The sequence below is a fragment of the Convolutriloba macropyga genome, chromosome 1 (assembly GCF_964194025.1).
Source record: "Convolutriloba macropyga chromosome 1, txConMacr16.3, whole genome shotgun sequence".
In the NCBI taxonomy this organism is placed as follows: domain Eukaryota; kingdom Metazoa; phylum Xenacoelomorpha; order Acoela; family Convolutidae; genus Convolutriloba; species Convolutriloba macropyga.
In genome coordinates this window covers 2,005,439-2,025,830 of record NC_134468.1, presented here as the reverse complement: position 1 = coordinate 2,025,830, position 20,392 = coordinate 2,005,439, and the positions used below count along the sequence as shown (strand labels likewise).

The 20,392-nt window shown below is 34.5% G+C and overlaps 1 protein-coding gene across 1 annotated transcript in view; it reads left to right on the top strand.

Annotated features, from left to right (window-relative positions):
- Positions 1 to 20,039, top strand: part of LOC142344392 (trypsin, alkaline C-like) — a 44,390-nt gene extending 24,351 nt beyond the window's left edge. Inside the window, exons 2-5 of the mRNA XM_075396003.1 lie at positions 12,667 to 12,721; positions 14,348 to 14,448; positions 14,714 to 14,749; positions 19,894 to 20,039. Of these exons, the coding sequence (XP_075252118.1) occupies positions 12,667 to 12,721; positions 14,348 to 14,448; positions 14,714 to 14,749; positions 19,894 to 20,039 (338 nt within the window). The remainder of the gene's footprint in view (positions 1 to 12,666; positions 12,722 to 14,347; positions 14,449 to 14,713; positions 14,750 to 19,893) is intronic.
- Positions 20,040 to 20,392: the final 353 nt, after the last annotated feature.

Below are 20,392 nucleotides of genomic sequence, written 5' to 3'. Positions count from 1 at the left end.
TAAACATAAACTCTAGTTCTTTTAGCGTATAAAGACGTATTATTAGTGCGAACTAACAGGTTCTAAACCCAAAGAAGACAAAATAGTCGAGTTTCGAGAGATATTGCCGAAAAAAGAAGATCTAATTTAGAAGAAAAAATACACCTAGTTCTCCTAACTAGGAAACAATCAATAAAAAGACAAAACCGAAATTACATACGAATCGGCCGTCTCCACAGACACTGTGAGAGTGAGAATCACCAATAAAGCCTAGGAAACTAAAATATTTTTCATTGGGAGCTAGAGAAATAGTAAAAATATGCACCTATCTATCAAAAAAGTGAAATCCTTTGAAAATGACAACAATTTTTGCAATTTTCCGATTCCGACGGAATTTTGATACAATTCACAGTTCATATAGTCGGTACAACAGAGAAAACTAGAAAAAAGTCAACAAAAAACAAAATATCTATTATTTCCAATATCTTGAAAAATAGAAGACTTTTTCGAGAAGAGTTTTTTTTCTCATAATTTCAAGTTTCTCTATACTGGAGCCAATTAAACAGGAACTCTAGTTCTTTTTGCCTATAGAGACGTATATTTGTGGCAACTAACAGGTTCTAAACCCAAAGAACGCAAAAGAGTCAAGTTTAAAGAGAAATTGACGAAAAAAGAAGCTCTATTTTAGAAGAAAAAAGACACCTAGTTCTCCTAACTACGAAATAATCAATAAAAAGACAAAACCGAAAAAACATACAATTCGGCCGTCTTCATAGGCACTGTGAGTGTGGGTAACACCAATAAAGCCTAAGAAATTAAAATATTTTTCATTAGGAGCTAGAGAAATAGTAAAAATATGCACCTATCTATCAAAAAACTGAAATCCTTTGAAAATGACAACAATTTTTGCAATTTTCCGATTCCGACGGAATTTTGATACAATTCAGAGTTCATATAGTCGGTACAACAGAGAAAACTAGAAAAAAGTCAAGAAAAAACAAAATATCTATTATTTCCAATATCTTGAAAAATAGAAGACTTTTTCGAGAAGAGTTTTTTTCTCATAATTTCAAGTTTCTCTATACTGGAGCCAATTAAACAGAAACTCTAGTTCTTTTTGCCTGTAGACACGTATATTTGTGACAACTAACAGGTTCTAAACCCAAAGAACACAAAAGAGTCAGGTTTAGAGAGAAATTGGCGAAAAAAGAAGCCCTATTTTAGAAGAAAAAAGACACCTAGTTCTCCTAACTGCGAAATAATCAATAAAGAGACAAAACCGAGATTACATAAGATTCGGCCGTCTTCATAGGCACTGTGATTGTGGGTAACACCAATAAAGCCTAAGAAACCAAAAATTTTTTCATTGGGAGCTAGAGAAAAAGTAAAAATATGTACCTAATTATCAAAAAACTGAAATTCTTTGAAAATGACAACAATTGTTGCAATTTTACGATTTCGACGGAATTTTGGTACAAACAACAGTTCATATAGTCAGTACAACTGAGGAAACTATAAAAAAGCACGACAAAAACAATATATGTATTATTTCCAATATCTTGAATAATAGACGACTTTTTCGAGAAAAGTTTTTTTTTCAAAATTTCATGTTTTCGCTACTGGAGCCAATTATACCAAAACTCTGGTTATTATACCAAAACTCTGATTATTCTAGACAGTGTAAAGACGGCCCGGCCCAGTCACAAAAATTACTAACAAGTGGAGAGGTGAGCAGCAACTGAAGAGGAAACTCATTGAATACATGTGGAGCTATTTGGAAAGGAACTGGAATGAGCAGAATCCTTGCACATGGACATTCATTTGTATCTGTGAAAACTGTCGTGCATATCCTAGAACCTAACAGCGGGAATAACATCCCAGTGGCATATGCACGAAGTCATAATAATAATAATAATAATAATAATAATAATAATAATAATAATAATAATAATAATAATGATAATAATAATAATACTACTACTACTACATGAAATGATCAAAATGAAATGAACGGTACATGGAATGATCAAAAAAGAGAGACAATGCCGAATTGACACCCAAATCGGCCGTCTCTATAGACACGCTGAGACCAATAAAGCCTAAGACACATAAACATTGCATGCACAACGAAAAGCCTGACGTGATTTTGGGGAAATCTAGGTTGGCATTTTATGCCCCCTGCGCTTATTACCCAAGACCATGAAAGCACTATTATACATGCAGTACCTATCTAAAACATCACAAATCATAAAACTCATTAGCCGAACTGCATGGCTTGGGTGTAGAACTGTTCTCATTGCCGCAACTGCCAGAACTGGTACACTTCTTGGGGATACGCTTCAAATGACATATTTCGGGAGCATCAGACATGATTCTGAAATAATACGACTGAAAATGGAGCATAAACTATATATGACGAGCAAGCCCACCCCACTGGGTGTTCAACAAACCACCCCTGAAAACTCAATTCACTATTTTCATCGATTCACAAGTAGAAACATGGGTGCACCAGGACACCAAAATGTCAAACTGGAGGTGAGTGTCCTGGACAATATCTCGAAACCTGCCGATCAAAACTAAACGCGCTTTGGCAGATATAAAGTACGACTCAAACTGCGCTTATCCTCAAAATTTGAGCCAAATTGGTTCACTCTACGAGGAGCTATTACAAAAACAAGGTCCGGTACCAAGTGACACACATGTTATAGTGACACCACTGTTATTGTCAAAATTAACCTCTAAAACATGCCAAACAACGTTATTAAACTACACCATTACAGCCAGGAGATAATACTGCGTCTAAACAACCTACAATTTACAGTAAAAACTGATTTTGAAGTGGTCTATCCGACCTCCGCTTGTCAGGTATCCTGCTTCAGGGGGTAAAAATGGGGGTACCGTTACTGGCCAAAAACTAACAGGTTCTAAACCCAAAGAACGCAAAAGAATCAAGTTTAAAGAGAAATTGACGAAAAAAAGAACCTCTATTTTAGAAGAAAAAAGACACCTAGTTCTCCTAACTACGAAATAATCAATAAAAAGACAAAACCGAAAAAACATACAATTCGGCCGTCTTCATAGGCACTGTGAGTGTGGGTAACACCAATAAAGCCTAAGAAATTAAAATATTTTTCATTGGGAGCTAGAGAAATAGTAAAAATATGCACCTATCTATCAAAAAACTGAAATCCTTTGAAAATGACAACAATTTTTGCAATTTTCCGATTCCGACGGAATTTTGATACAATTCAGAGTTCATATAGTCGGTACAACAGAGAAAACTAGAAAAAAGTCAACAAAAAACAAAATATCTATTATTTCCAATATCTTGAAAAATAGAAGACTTTTTCGAGAAGAGTTTTTTTTCTCATAATTTCAAGTTTCTCTATACTGGAGCCAATTAAACAGAAACTCTAGTTCTTTTTGCCTATAGAGACGTATATTTGTGACAACTAACAGGTTCTAAACCCAAAGAACGCAAAAGAGTCAAGTTTAGAGAGAAATTGGCGAAAAAAGAAGCCCTATTTTAGAAGAAAAAAGACACCTAGTTCTCCTAACTACGAAATAATCAATAAAGAGACAAAACCGAGATTACATACGATTCGGACGTCTTCATAGGCACTGTGAGTGTGGGTAACACCAATAAAGCCTAAGAAACCAAAAATTTTTTCATTGGGAGCTAGAGAAAAAGTAAAAATATGTACCTAATTATCAAAAAACTGAAATTCCTTGAAAATGACAACAATTGTTGCAATTTTACGATTTCGACGGAATTTTGGTACAAACAACAGTTCATATAGTCAGTACAACTGAGGAAACTATAAAAAAGCACGACAAAAACAATATATGTTTTATTTCCAATATCTTGAATAATAGACGACTTTTTCGAGAAAAGTTTTTTTCTCAAAATTTCATGTTTTCTCTACTGGAGCCAATTATACCAAAACTCTGGTTATTATACCAAAACTCTGATTATTCTAGACAGTGTAAAGACGGCCCGGCCCAGTCACAAAAATAACTAACAAGTGGAGAGGTGAGCAGCAACTGAAGAGGAAACTCATTGAATACATGTGGAGCTATTTGGAAAGGAACTGGAATGAGCAGAATCCTTGCACATGGACATTCATTTGTATCTGTGAAAACTGTCGTGCATATCCTAGAACCTAACAGCGGGAATAACATCCCAGTGGCATATGCACGAAGTCATACTAATAATAATAATAATAATCATAATAATAATAATAATAATAATAATAATAATAATAATAATAATAATAATACTACTACTACATGAAATGATCAAAATGAAATGAACGGTACATGGAATGATCAAAAAAGAGAGACAATACCGAATTGACACCAAGTCGGCCGTCTCTATAGACACGCTGAGACCAATAAAGCCTAAGACACATAAACATTGCATGCACAACGAAAAGCCTGACGTGATTTTGGGGAAATCTAGGTTGGCATTTTATGCCCCCTGCGCTTATTACCCAAGACCATGAAAGCACTATTATACATGCAGTACCTATCTAAAACATCACAAATCATAAACCTCATTAGCCGAACTGCATGGCTTGGGTGTAGAACTGTTCTCATTGCCGCAACTGCCAGAACTGGTACACTTCTTGGGGATACGCTTCAAATGACATATTTCGGGAGCATCAGACATGATTCTGAAATAATACGACTGAAAATGGAGCATAAACTATATATGACGAGCAAGCCCACCCCACTGGGTGTTCAACAAACCACCCCTGAAAACTCAATTCACTATTTTCATCGATTCACAAGTAGAAACATGGGTGCACCAGGACACCAAAATGTCAAACTGGAGGTGAGTGTCCTGGACAATATCTCGAAACCTGCCGATCAAAACTAAACGCGCTTTGGCAGATATAAAGTACGACTCAAACTGCGCTTATCCTCAAAATTTGAGCCAAATTGGTTCACTCTACGAGGAGCTATTACAAAAACAAGGTCCGGTACCAAGTGACACACATGTTATAGTGACACCACTGTTATTGTCAAAATTAACCTCTAAAACATGCCAAACAACGTTATTAAACAACACCATTACAACCAGGAGATAATACTGCGTCTAAACAACCTACAATTTACAGTAAAAACTGACTTTGAAGCGGTCTATCCGACCTCCGCTTGTCAGGTATCCTGCTTCAGGGGGTCAAAATGGGGGTACCGTTACTGGCCAAAAACTGAACGAAATTACCGAAAACGCTATACGTTATATATACTGTGAGAAAGCTCATTTAATATCCTGACAGATGATGGAAACAGATCAGAAATCGGATCCTTCTGCGACGAGATATTTCAAATATAAGGTCCGGTACCAAATAACCAAAAAAGCAGAGTACAACCACTGCAGAGTCAAAATTGAGCATCATGACCACGGAAAACGCTATACAAAATATAGTGCATAAAAATCAGGACTTTCTGGGGAATCTAACGAGCCACTATAAGTACACTAAATCAACTGTTTTGTGGTACCGGAATTAGGGTGACCCAAGAGGTCCCAAAATCAACAATTTTTCCGATTTTGCACGTGAATAACTTTTTTCACCAGGCAGCCCAACTAACAAGCGTCTAAACCAAGCAAGATGAGTTCATTACCAACAAAATGAGCCTAAATTTGTTGAAATTGGTACAGTACTTTAGGAGTTATTAACAAAAACCTGTACAGTAAGCCGGTTTTTTTGTTTTCCCCGGAGCCCCAATTAACGAGAAAACCTGAAAAACCACGTTCGGAAGCGTCACGCACGTGTTTCTGGACGTCTGTTAAGTCCTCTGGTAGTTTAGTTGACAACCAAGACCCTTACCGCGAGGTGGGAAAAAATTCCCAACTCGCCATAAGGGGCCAGGTTGTTTTGTGTGTTTTGAGTCAAAAACCGATTTCACTGAAAATTACTGAAAAGACCAAAAAAGGTAAATCGTCAAAAAGCTAAAAACTGTTGGTTGTAGTAGCTTCATAGACTTGCAAAATGGATAAATAGCACTATTTGCAACTTCAAAAAGCTCCCAACAAAAAAATTGAATCTATTAACGTAAAAATTGTTCCGAGGGAACATTTTTGAAATTTGCTCTTGAATAACTTTATAGCTGGGCCGTTCCTGTACAGCAACTGTATTTGGCAACAAAGTGGTACTAAGTAGTAACACAGCGGGCTTTAATTGACTCAATTTGGTACAGTATTAACGGAGAAATCAAAAAATTGTGAACCATACAACAATTTTTGCAATTTTAGAACGTGCTTAATTCTGGAAAATAACTGACATTTGCTTCAAAAACGAAATGGAAGGTGCCAATGTAAGCAAATGCAGTACAGTAATATGTCACTGGACATCCGAAAATCCAACAAGTAAACAATAAAAAATTCAACGTCGCTATATTAGCCACAAATTATCGAAAAAAAATGAACCAAGTTTTTTTTGATGAATCAAATTTTCTATTTGATGGAGCAAAAAAATCGATCAACCCCTCTCAAACTTAGATCCTTGAGCTCCTGCTTTGACCTTCTGTTAATCAATGTTTGTAATTTTTCAAAAAAAAATCAGTTGGTTGCAGGAGAAAATGTTGAAAGGAGACAAAAGTTAAAAAAACTTCGAAAATTTTTGTATTTAAATCAAATTTTCTTTATGATGGAACAGAAGATCGGCCCCACAACCTAGACTTTTGAGCCTATGTTTTCACATATTTTCAACTAATGGTTGAGATATTTTGAAGAAGATAATCGGTTGGCTGCAAGAGAAGGAGTTGAAACGAGGCATAAGTAGAGCAAATATCAAAAATTTTTATTTTTGAATCAAATTTTCTGTATGATGGAGCAAAAAATCGAGCACCAACATAGATTTTTCACCTCCTGCTTTTGCCTACTTTCAATTAATGATTAAGATTTTCCAGAAAAATTAGTTGGGTGCAAGCGAAAGTGTTGAAAGGAGACAAAAGTTATAAAAAAAATCCGAAATATTTTGTATTTAAATCAAATTTTCTATGTGGTGGAGCAAAAAAATCGACCCCCCAAACTAGGCTTATGAGCTTATGCTTTTACCTACTTTTAAATTTTGTTTGAGATATTTCAAAGAAAAAAATCAGTTGGTTGCAAGAGGAGGTGTTGAAACGAGACAAAATTAGAGCAAATATCGAAAATTTTTATTTTTGAATGAAATTTTCTATATGATGGAGCAAAAAAGCGAGTACCAACATAGGTTTTTCAGCTCCTGCTTTTGCCTACTTTCAATTGATATTTGCCATTTTTCGAAGAACCATTTGGGAGCAAGAGAAAGTGTGGAAATGAGACAAAATTTATAAAAAAAAAATTCAAAAATTTCTGTATTTAGATTAAATTTTCTATATGATGGAGCAAAAAAATCAACCTCCCAACCCAACCCCTTGAGCTTATAATTTTACCAACTTTTATCTATTGTTTGAGATATTTCAAAAGAAAATAATCAGTTGATTGCAAGAGAAGGTGTTGAAACGAGGCATAAGTGGAGCAAATATCGAAAATTTTTAATTTTGAATCAAATTTTCTCTATGATGTAGCAAAAAATAGAGCACCAACATAAATTTTTCAGCTCCTGCTTTTGCCTACTTTCCATTACTGTTTAAGATTTTCCAGAAAAATCAGTTGGGTGCAAGCGAAAGTGTTGAAAGGAGACAAAAGTTATAATAAAAAAAATCCGAAAATTTTTGTATTTAAATCAAATTTTCTATGTGATGGAGCAAAAAAATCGACCCCCCAAACTAGGCTTATGAGCTTATGCTTTTACCTAGTTTTAAATAATGTTTGAGATATTTCAAAGAAAAATATGAGTTGATTGCAAGAGGAGGTGTTGAAACGAGACAAAGTTAGAGCAAATATCGAAAATTTTTATTTTTGAATGAAATTTTCTTTATGATGGAGCAAAAAATCGAGCACCAACATAGGTTTTTCAGCTCCTGCTTTTGCCTACTTTTAATTGATATGTGCCATTTTTCGAAGAACAATTTGGGAGCAAGAGAAAGTGTTGAAATGAGACAAAATTTATAAAAAATTCAAAAATTTTTGTATTTAGATTAAATTTTCTATATGATGGAGCAAAAAAATCAACCTCCCAACCCAGACCCTTGAGCTTATAATTTTACCAACTTTTATCTATTGTTTGAGATATTTCAAAAGAAAAGAGTCTGTTGATTGCAAGAGAAATTGTTGAAAGGAGACAAAATAAGAACGAAAATCAAAAATTTTTATTTTTAAATCAATTTTTCTACCCCCAAAGTAAAAATTTCGAGATTCCCGACGTTCCCCTCTTTTTCACCAAAAGGAGATAATTCATCTTGGGTTAAGTTTCACAGTAAAAATCCTTATATACAGATTTCCTGCAAGGATAGTCGAGAAAAGTTAGGACTCCCGCGATCCTGCCAAGATTACCGGGAAACATTAAGACTCCCGGTTTTCCCGTCAAGATTACCGGGAAACGTTAAGACTCCCGGTTTTCCCGTCACCATTACCGGGAAACGTTAAGACTCCCGGTTTTCCCGTCAAGATTACCGGGAAACGTTAAGACTCCCGGGTTTCCCGCTAAGATTACCGGGAAAAGATAAGATGCGCTAAGATTCCCGGGTTTCCCGGAAGGAATTCCGGGATTCGGTGCACGGGGATATGTTTTCGGGTCTGTCCGATTATAGCCCCCTCCTCCCAGCTTAGTTGTCAGATAATATATAGCCCTCCAATCATGGTAAATATACCATAATAGGGGTGGCTATAATTTCATGGGGGCTATAATGGGAAAGAATCATGTTTTGTACGTGATAATGAAATGTTTGAGCAATGACTTTTTTTGAGAACATTGATTTATCTCTTCAAATATTCGACATAAATAGTAGCACAGTTTGAAGTTTATTGAAAATAAGAATTGATGGTATTGCTCTTGATTCAAATGTCAGTTTGAAGAGTTTTGATCGCTGAGCACTCACTCTTACCTATTCGAACTACAAATATCCCACATACACACCCCCTACATGTCCTCCTCAACTAACTGGCACCCACCTAACTATTCAAAAATGACCTATCCCCCAAATAAATTTCTACTTCTCACCCCAACCCCAACTATGCACCCCACAAACGCAACCTCACCCCCAAAACTCCCCCCCCCCCCCCCATAGAAAACTGCCTGTCCGCTCAAAACTTTGTACCTATCCCCCGCCACCTAGTCAGCCCCATAATACAATGATCCCAATCCCCTTGCCAACGTAAGGCACCTGCAAACTAAAAACTGTTTGTTTTTTTAAGACTTTAAGCGAAATTTCTGTATTCTACGAAGATTTTATCTGAAGCACGCTTATTCTTGACTTAAATTTTGATTTTTTTCGGTTTGACCCTTTTCCTCCGTTTTTGAACATGAAATCTGTTTTCGAACATTGAATTTTGACAGTAGCTTAGTTTGTAGTGTACACTATATAGCAGTTGATGGTAATATTTAAGGTGAGAGGTAAATGTTATTGTTTTTGATCCCAAGTAATTCTCTCTTCTAATCTAAACTACAGACCTCATCGAACACCTAAACACCTACCGACCCTACCTACCATCCACCTCTCCCCTGCCTACCTATACTTCCCCCTATCTACCTACTCCTCTGCCTCACCCCTACGGAACCTGTTATACTCAAAAATTATCTCACTAGTTTTTGATATCTCTGAACTAGTTAAGGTAAGTTAAAGATCACGTTTCACAAATATTTGCGTCTGAATGACTCTTCGGTTCAATTCCGGTATTTCCTAATGCATAATTTTCCTCGCTGTAGTTGTTTGAGTGACTTTTGAACTCTTGACTTTTTCGTTCATGTTTGACCTGAATATCGCTCTCATTCACAAGAGAGCCAGCAGTTGAACTCAACTTGCTGCAGTTCGCTGGAAATTTTTCGTGCCTAGCAAGTTATGTTTTCCAAATGAGAGCCAGAAAAACGCCGAGTATGTTTTCTTAAAAGAATTCAGAAGCATTGAAAAAGAAATCTCTTGCGAATAAACCAATTAATGCAGACTATAACAATGAAAATCCATGGATTTATTTTACCCGTTTTCAGTACATATTCGCAAGATAGTTTAGAAATAGAATTAATGAAGATTTTTGTCAAAACAGAAGAGTTATGAAGATTAAAAGGAAATATATGCGATTTCTCATCTGATAAAATTAATTCAAGTTTGTTGTGCAATTAATTTTTTTAGGTCAGACCAATTTTCCAATTGCTAACAAATATGTTTAAGCAAAAATTGAACATTATTTTGAATTTGGGACTGCAAGCATTGTCATCACCATAGGTTTTCACAAATCAGTTTTTTGAGCAATCTGTAGTTTTTCAGTGAAACCAAGCCGGTGTCATCGCCAGGAATTGAAAAAAAACTTCTGAAGTCACCGGTGAATAAGATGAACGAACAATATGCGTAGCATTGGAAGCGGTCGTTATATGTAATTTCACAATAAGACAGTTTAAAATACTAAACAACGTTCATTTAAATGAAAATAATTAAATTTAATGCCATCTTAGTTTTCAACGCACCTAAATGAAATTTAGAGGTGGCAGACATCAACGTAGTTAATTTGTAATTTGCACTTCTGTGCCGTTTTAGCGTGTTTAATTGTTGTTGCCCGGAATTTTCAGGAAAATAGGCAAATCAATTAGCCTTTTGTTTATTCATAGAAGTCATATATGACTTTTCTGGCTGCCCATATTTTGGAGTGACTTTAGAAAAGCTATCAACTCTAGTCGCAACTTAGTTCACAAAATGTATTTGTTTAACTGTCGCTGCTTCACAAAAAACGTGGATATAACTGCAAAACATTAAGCGTAAAATAAAATCTTATACCGGAGCAACAATATTGGGGACAATTGATTAGATTTTTTGTACCTAGGAAAGCGTCTGACAAATGACTGGAATGCAAATCAGTCGATTGTTTGCTCTCAAATGAAGTTTGTATCAATTATATTAGTCATGTGGTCTTTTTTATGCTTTTTTGGCTTGACCGATTTTTCGTCTGACCCATATGACTTTTCCTCCTCAAAAATGAGAATAAGTTTAAGTTAGAGTATAGTTCTGGGAAGCCTGAGGCAAATAGAGCTCAAAGCCGAGGGTGGTTGCGCACGAGGCTAAGCACTAATTGCCGAAGACTTCCCAGATTATACTCTAACTTATTTAGACCCCAGTTTTGTTGTTCAAAACTAAAGGGAGAATTCAAATAAAACTTATAATAACATTGCAATTCTCGTGCAGCGAATCAATCCAACAATTGAATAATCGTTCAATCCAAATAATATTTTTTTGATAGTTTTGAATTCCTTGACAGTTTTGTAGGAGCAAAGGGATTGCAGAGGTCGTCAGCTGGCTCTGTTGTGTCACTCTCATTGTCACTCATTATGGTTTCTAGAAAAAAAAGCAATTTATAAAAACTTTTCTTTATATTGACTCAATTATATGCCTTAAAAAAGTCCTCTTTGCCAAAGTTGTTATATTTTGTGACTTTTTTCTGTTTCCAATTATCGCCTTTAATTTTTTATAAAAAAATGTATGCTTTGTCTCATGAGATAAAATTGGGCTTCCAATAAAATTTTCCAAGAAACATGCCATGAGGCTTCCAAGAATTTTTTCATGAAATTTGCTCAGTTGATTCCTCATTTTATACCCTTTTGTAGGGTTGAACTCATCGAGACAATTATGAAAAGTAAGCGAAAAACTTTTTATGTTCAAGATCTAGTGTGATATGAAACGTGAAATCTTGAAAAAATAGGACGCTTGAAAAATTATGCAATAATGACTTCTTGCTTGATCAACTTTCAAAATTAGTGATCGAGCCTAACTTTATTGTTGATTTTCTTAAAATTGAGGTCTAACAGGTAACGTTTGGAGGGTTTTAAGTGGCCGAGTAGCTTCCTTAGAGCCTTACGCCTTACTAGTATCCAAGTGTGTGATTCACCAAAAGTGTTTCGAGGAGGCAGTTTCAAATTGTGAAGGGTACTTCTTAGTCTTAGAAGTTTGACCCCCTCAATCACCATCCCGCCTCAACCTCTCCCCGGTACAACTTTTGTACTTGATTTCACATGATCATATCAAGACTTAGTGAGTGTAATTTAAACAACTGAATCTGCACCAATAATCAACAGTCTGATAGTTTTTGAGCGAGAAAAACAAACATAAATTTTTATTTGTCCCACTAATTTTATTAATAAGCTAAAGAAGAAAGTCAATAAATTTTTGATTTTTCTCGAAAAAAATGTCTCCAAGTGGTACGTTTGAAACTCTTGCGATTAGAAAGTTAACATAACATTTTATAAAACAGAAACTCAAAATGTCTATGAAAAAACAAACGACAATTTCTTACCTTGAAAACCGAACATACCGAATCTAAGAAAACGAGTAAACAAAGTCTAAGAGACCGAACATACAGACAACTTATTACGTTTGAAACCGAACATACAGAACAATTCGTGTGTCGTTTTTGTCGGACCTCTGGACATGGACATATTATAAAATGATTAAACAAAAACTCCAGCAATGTTGCTTCGAATTAGAGCAAAAGGATCTTTACAGAAATCTTGATTACTGAATAACACAGCTACTTTTCGTATGAAAAAAAATTTGAATTACTTTGTAAATACACGAGTTTTCTCCAGATATTTTTTATGTTTAGTGTTTCAGGTGGCGAGCGTGTTAACAGCGCTCAGAAATACCCGTTCTTTGTTCAAGTCATAGAGTAAGTATTGCAAATTATCATCCGACGACTGAAGCGTGTTTGAATAAGTTTACCCTAAATCATACTGGGATTCAGATCAGATGCACCTGGACTTTTGAAGTAAACCATCAAATGCATTCAAACTAAAAATAATTGCGTGATATGTACACAATAATTTCAGATTTTTACCGTGTAAGATATTATAAATTTCATGATGAAAAAATATAGCTCGTCTCTATATACAAGAGGCTATCAGATTATGCGCAACAAAAAAGTGGGATCTATTCTGATTCGAAAACCTCCCCCCCCCCAGCTTAGTGAGCTTATATTTTTTACGCCCCCAGGCACACGTGCTAATATCTTACATAGTAACGTGCTATATAACAACACATAAATTTTAACTGGGGGTCATAAAAAACATAGATCCAAAAAGTGATTATAAACAATCTGTACGGATTATGAAGGGATTCATGATCTGACAAGACCAAACAAGACGAATTGATTGAGATTTATTGGAAACAATTAGCAATCCTATATCAAATCACCAACCGTTTATAGACTAAACTATTGTTGTCATAACCCCTAACAGTTTTGAGGTTAGGAACTCTATACCAGCCCTACTTTTTGTTGTCGAGACATTATTGGCCATCCAATATCTTTTGCGGAGAGATATAAAAATGCGACCAATGAAAAGCCCTTGAAAAAATGATGCAATTCTTTGTAAGAATTTTTCAAGTTGGGCTCAAAGTTTTAAAATTTATTTACTTTTCTCTTTCACGAATTCGGTTATCATTTGTCTTTTACATGATTTGCTTGCACATTTCGTTTGAGCAGTTTTAATTGCTCTGAAACGGAGTTTTTAGCATTTAATTTAGTCCTGTGTATTATCCTTTTAAATTTTTGTCCTCGAAAACGAGATAAAGAGGTACGAATGGAGTGCATTAAGTGGTTGAGCTGCTCTATTAGAGCCATACACATTACTGGTCTCTAAGTATTCGATTCACCAAAACCATTTCGAACAGACAATTTCAATGTGAAGGCCGTTCTTAATCTTAAATGGTTGACCCCCTCAAGCCGCCCCCAATCAATCCCACTCAGACTACTTCATCTAATTAAAATTAATAGCATCGAAAATTTAAACCTACTTTTTCAAAACTGTGTGTGCTCAAAGACTTAATTAAGAAAACAGTTTCTAACTGCGTTTTCACAAATTTGGGTTTCCGCTTTTCAATGTTCCGCTGATATTGGTGTACGGTTTTATTTTCAGAGTTTACGGTTTTATTTTATGTTCCTGGTTTTTCAGAGTAACCTATGTTAGATTTAATAAAAAGCTAAGAAATTTTCTGTTTGAATGCCGAATTAAACTTATGGTCATTTATAGACCCAACTCAGCGAGGAAGTAGGGAAATAAATATTGCTTAATAGGGATTTTGTGCGATGATTGGGCTCTAGGATACATTTCTAGATTCGTTACCTTTTTGCTCGCTCTCTTTGAGGTATAAGAATTAAGCCAATGGGTAAAACATAATAGATTTCATAGTTTGTTGAGAAGATGCTTTATCAAAATCAAAAGGAGTTAATAACAGTGAGAAAAAAAGAAGTATTCAAAAACATTTTTGCCAGGTTTTCAATAAAACGTGGTTTTAGGTCAGCTGGTCCGAATGCATTTTTTCGATGTGCTGGAACAATAATTACTGAAAGAACCATTGTGACAGCTGCTCACTGTTTGACAAACGAAAAAGGAACATGTTAGTCTAAAGAGAGTATATAAACCTAATTGAAGAAGAAGTTTTCGTAGAAATGATTGGCAATATTTCTTTCAATTGGGTCTTCGATAAATTTTTCTCTAAATAGATTTTTCAAAAGAATATCTTTTTTTTACAATTATAGACAAAGAAGCAAAAATTTGCAAAAATAATATAGCAATTAGCTATAGATCATTGATAAACGAACGCAATGAACTCTTAGAAATAGTTCAATACAAACGATTTTTCAACTGTTTTTGTGTTTTAGTGTGGAAGAATCCGAACAACTTCATTGTGGTTTCAGGTACTAACTAGACCCTAAGTTTCTGTTAGATGAGTGTGTTGCCACTTCCAGGCAATAACTAAGCGAATAGTAATTGAACTAAACCATTTTTGATTGCTCTCAGACAACGTTTGAAGCAATTGCTGTAAACGTGTGAGTTATTTTAAACGTGAGAGTTTTAGCCTTCATGTGATTTTATTACGTTTGTAATTCAAGTTTTTTCGTGATCTCAATTGCTTTTATTCCGAAAAATAATAATTTTTGCTAAAAATGAAAGCGATTAACATCGTTGGAGGATCAAAGTTGTTGTACGTTATTGGATACGATACCGAACCGCCACCCTTCGAGGTCGCGGATTTAATCCCCTGTGGGGCCATTTTTTGGGTTCTGACCCAATTGTGATGGGAGGGGCTAAATAATAAAATGGGTTTCTTTTCAGACAATTTTGGCCCTTCGATATATTCATCGTAGAGAGTTGAAACTGGTATCATTAGAAAGCTCGTCCAGCTTAGAATATGGAATTTAAAAGGTTTTTTATTTATGTTTTTTACAAGTAGTTATCGAGGTTTAAAATTCGGAGAAAAGTAGAGTGAATTTTGTCGTTTCTATTCACAATTTTTGTTAATTTTGACCAATCACAATCATTGAAAAATCCAAAAAACATAGTCGTACATTCGCTTCCTATAGAAGTTATCTGAAATTTATTGCTGCCAGTTTTTCGAAAAATAAATCTAATAATAATAAAAAATGCATGATTTATTTGTGTTTTATTGAAATATTTTATTTGTTATTTTATCTTTTTTGCGGACAAATGGAAATAATGGTTTTTGTGGACGCTGCGAAAAAATTAGGGCTAGGTTTGAACTCATCGTGGATCCTTACAATCAATAAATATTCGTAATTATATTAGGGCGCGGTCTTTTTCAAAATTTTTGTTTTTTTTTTGTTGATTACTGACAATAATTATTTCAAATCACGAACCAATCAATAGATTTCATAATAGTAAAACATAATAGATTTCATAGTTTTTTGCGAAGATGCTTTATCAAAATCAAAAGGAGTTAATAACACTGCTGCCAGTTTTTCGAAAAATAAATCTAATAATAATAAAAAATGCATGATTTATTTGTGTTTTATTGAAATATTTTATTTGCTATTTTATCTTTTTTGCGGACAAATGGAAATGATGGTTTTTGTGGACGCTGCGAAAAATTAGGGCTAGGTTTGAACTCATCGTGGATTCTTACAATCAATAAATATTCGTAATTATATTAGGGCGCGGTCTTTTTCAAAATTTTTGTTTTTTTTTGTTGATTACTGACAATAATTATTTCAAATCACGAATCAATCAATTACAGATCTTTTTTACAAAAAAAGTCCATTTGAAAGTATAGTTTGTCTTCAGAGATAAGCTCTTAGTTTTTATGGCTTCGACAATGTATTTTTGTAAACTTAAAAAATATACCTTTTTGTTTTTGACTCATTTGTCATTCTCTTTGCGGGCTCATGTCTATGTTTTTTTTTATTATTTAAGGAATTAATTGAGTTCATAAAGAGCTTCATTTTAAGTTTATACAAGGTCTTCAGTTGTTATCTAATGCGTCTTATATTTTTCAATATATTTATTTTGAGAGAATGTTAGTGAAGTTTTGAAATTTGTCAATTTTTAGTCTTATTTCTGTCCACAAGCAGCTTAGTCTCAATTTGTTCAGGGCAAAAAATCAAAAAATTATCCAAGTCAAGAAAAAAATACTTTTTGTAGTGGTTTTGTATTCGAGTAAATTTTTTAGCTATCTTACTACAAAAAAACCATAAAAGTATTGTAAATTTTTGCATATTTTATTGTGTTTTAGGTAATTACTGATTCAATTTTAAACTAATCCATATAGCGCCAATTTGTGTTTTAAAAATGCTCAAATTAAACATCTTTATTGACCTCAAGGAATAGTTCATAGTTTTAACGACTTCAAAGCCGATCCCTCAAAAAAAATTATTGGAATTTTGTATTTGACTGTAATTTAATTTTGCTTTATTTCATTTTCGTACGGCATTGTTTTATCAGTCAAAAACCCTAATTGCTTCTATAGATGTTTTTATGAATGAGTTTAAAGTTTTAATGACTTTCAATTGATTTTTTATAAGGAAAAAATTTTGTACTTCCCAATTTTTGCGTTTTCTCCTGTATTTGGGGTCGTTGTTTGTTTTCTTTTCAACTTATCACAATGAAGATAGTTCCAACTGGCCTTAAAGGCATGTGCAAAAAACCTGTTTGAAGACTTCTGTAAAGTGCCTATAGCTATGATGGTTATTTTAATGGGCTGTTTTTTGTAGTCCTATGTTTTTGTCTCAATAATATCAAGCACAACTGAAGTTCTGGGAAGTAGCAAAATGATCTGTTTTTTTTTTGTTTTAAGTTGAATGCTTATGGTTTGTTTGAAGTTTTGAAAAAAATTCTTTTAAAAAGTCAGTGGATTTTTGAGCATTGACAATTTCCGATTGTTTCTTATTGTTTCTTTCAATTTTGTAGCTTGGTCACTGTAACGGCAGGTGGTATCCTCTTTCCATTGAACCAAAATCTAATCTTTATAATAGCTTTATTTTAAGCTAATGGTCTCTTGGCTTTGGTACTGCGCATTTCCATAAGAAAAGTATGATTTTTGGATAATTGCTCATTCTGAGTTTTTTGTTTCTTTTCCTCATTATCACACTAATGGGGTGAGATTTTGGCGTTGAAAAGTGCAATATTAACGGTGTTTAATGTTTCCTTTGAGTACCTTGTGGATTAAACTACTTTGCAGCGCCGCGTTCTTGTTAAATTAAACTAATTTTTGTTCCTTTTTTGTCATTTTTGTGCAGTCATCTGACATATTACGGACAACGCCAAGTCACAATCGCTTGCTATGACGTATAGATACGCCTTCCTGATGAGCCGAGTTGATACGAGGTGGTTTAAATCAATTTTAAATTAGTTGTTTTCAGTAAGAGAAACCTATTTTTGAACTTTGTTCTTTTTCTTATTGTCGGCCTGTGCCCTAGTCGCATTTTTGAGTGTTCTTACATCTTATCCAATGAAGAACTAATGAAGTACAGGTTGATTTGTTAAGATCAGTTTTTATCGGAAAGAAACTTAAAACTGCAACTGAAAATTCAGAAGAAGCACTCGGTGAGCGTTACACGCTAATTATAAATAAAAAACCTCGTTCAAAATTGTTTAAAAAAGTGTTTTTTTCTTATTGCAATCGAAAAATTCATTCTACCTACAAAAACATCTTATATTATATGAGACTTGAATTCATTTACAACTGAAATTTGAAAACCAACTAGATTTTTTTGTAAGCTTGTTTATGCTAATTACGATTTATTTGATTCATTAATAGCCACGGCCAGCCTCTCAACGGCTATTCGTTAGGCGCTCTCCTGTTTTATTTCGTGTTATTCTTCTATCACATTTTGTGTTTAACATAAAAATTGATTTTAATGTCTTGCTGCCCATTCATTTCAAAAACTGTTTAAACAATTTTGATTTTAAATTCTTTTCTCAAAGAATTTAGAGAAGGCTGTGAATATGGACAGGGACATACGAGCAAAATCAAATTATACGGATTAACCAAGAAAACCAGGTTATTAAGTCATAATATATAATGTCATCTAAATTCATTAGATTGATTGACAGCTGCTGGCATTGGTCTTAAGCTAACGTTTTTAATTGCTCTTGAACGAAGTTCATAGCAATCATTGTAAATGTGTGTGTCTTTTTTATGCAAAATTTTCGCTTGACATTTTTGACTTTTCGAGTGATTTTTGCGCCCTTGACTTTTTGCGTTTTGCATGATCTAAAATTCTCTCTCAATCACAATTTCAAGCAGCTGAATTCAATTGGCGGCAATTTATTACTAAAAGTTAAATGAAAAGTGCGCCAGAACTGGTGCGATTTCGTACTTGAAATCTTAACAGTGGTATATATAAACTCTAATGTGGTTAGTTGAAGCCCACTGTTGAACTTTTTTAGTCCCATTTAGGCTCCCACTCCCTCCCTCCCTCCCACCCCCCCCCCCCACCCCCCGACTGAAGCAGGCTGCTTGTGATTAGAGCTCCCACTAGTCGTTCGAGTGCAATTTTTCCGACGTTTAGTCGGGTTATGTTTCAATTATACATAACGAGTATTGAACGTAATCTGCACACCAAATTAGAACAATTTGTTGCACATAGAAATTTCCTCTCCGTTTTTGTTTCCCTCCGTTCTTATCTGTTTTCTCCGTTTCAATCTTGATGTTTGTCAATGGAATCAAGGGTGGCTATTTCACTTTAATTTTAGGATACGTTACGGAGTTTATTTTCCGGCTGAAATTTTTGTGGCTGTCGAAACATATTATTTAGATTGTTCAAGGAATATTATGTTGATACATATGTTTGCACAGGAATTTTTGGTTCTAGAAGCAGATCGTATGCAGTTGCTTGTTTGGTCTACATTTTTATGCGTCACTTGACTATTCATGCCCCTTCCCTACTGGACTCTAAGTATGGAATTCATCGAAACTGTTTGGAAGACAAAAATTCAAAAGTTGCAAAAAGCGGTTCTTAGAGTTCAACTTTCTCCCATTTCACAATTCTCTCAATTTCACTCCCCAATCCCCACCCTATAAAACCCATTATGGTCGGACCCCCCCCCCCCTCCCCCTCCCCCACCGCGCTCACCCCACGCCCCTTCAATTAAACTGAAACTGGCCTCACTAAACCATAGCTAGCTACTGAGGACTCCAGCAGCTCGCCAGTCGTTTGAGAGGCAATTCGTCAATGAGGCAATGTTAGTCGGTTATGATCAAAAACTTCTTTTTTATAATATTATATCGACTGGAATTGCTACCTTGTACTAATTTTTACAGATAAAAACCGAATTTCGAAATTTTGTATTTGGTACACAACCAAGATTTTGTTGCTCTTATTGAAACTGAATGGAAGATTAAAGAAAATTATAATACATTTAGCAGTATTCCTCAACCTTGAAATCTGTTAACGACAGTTTTTTTTAAAGATCGCAAATAAAAAAGTGTTTGATATTGCTCAAAAAACTGTCTGATGTAAAAATAGTCAGGCAAAATTGAAGTTGAACCAAGGCAATAGTTTCTTCATATAATTTTCTCATTTCACGTGACTTGCATTTTCAGGAACAGTTCAATTCAACTTCCTCAGAGATGACCGCCACAAGTTATATCATTTTGTGAGCCACTACTATTACTTGTCAGCCTACAGAGAGGCCGCTGACGGATACGACATTGCGGGCATCTTTTTTAGCAACAAATCATGGTTTTAAAAAAATAAAATTAAATGAAAAAATATTAAAATCACGAGCACATTTATCTATCTGCTAGGCCTGTGTAGGACCTGATCGTAAACGACCTTGATCAATGACATTTTGTCTGAGACAAAATCTCATTTTTCCGAATTTGGGACCGTTACTTCTGTTTAATATATCTTTCATTTTTTTAAAAATAAGAATCTACATGAAGCCGTAAAACCACTTAACACAAAAATTGCAAAAGCAACGGTCCTATTCCATTTCACATGTTCTTTTAATTCCAGCTACACTGTTCAATCAGTAAAAATATTAGCTTTCATATTCACAAGTCAGTCAGTAATCCAAATTTTTTGTTTCATGCCGTGGTC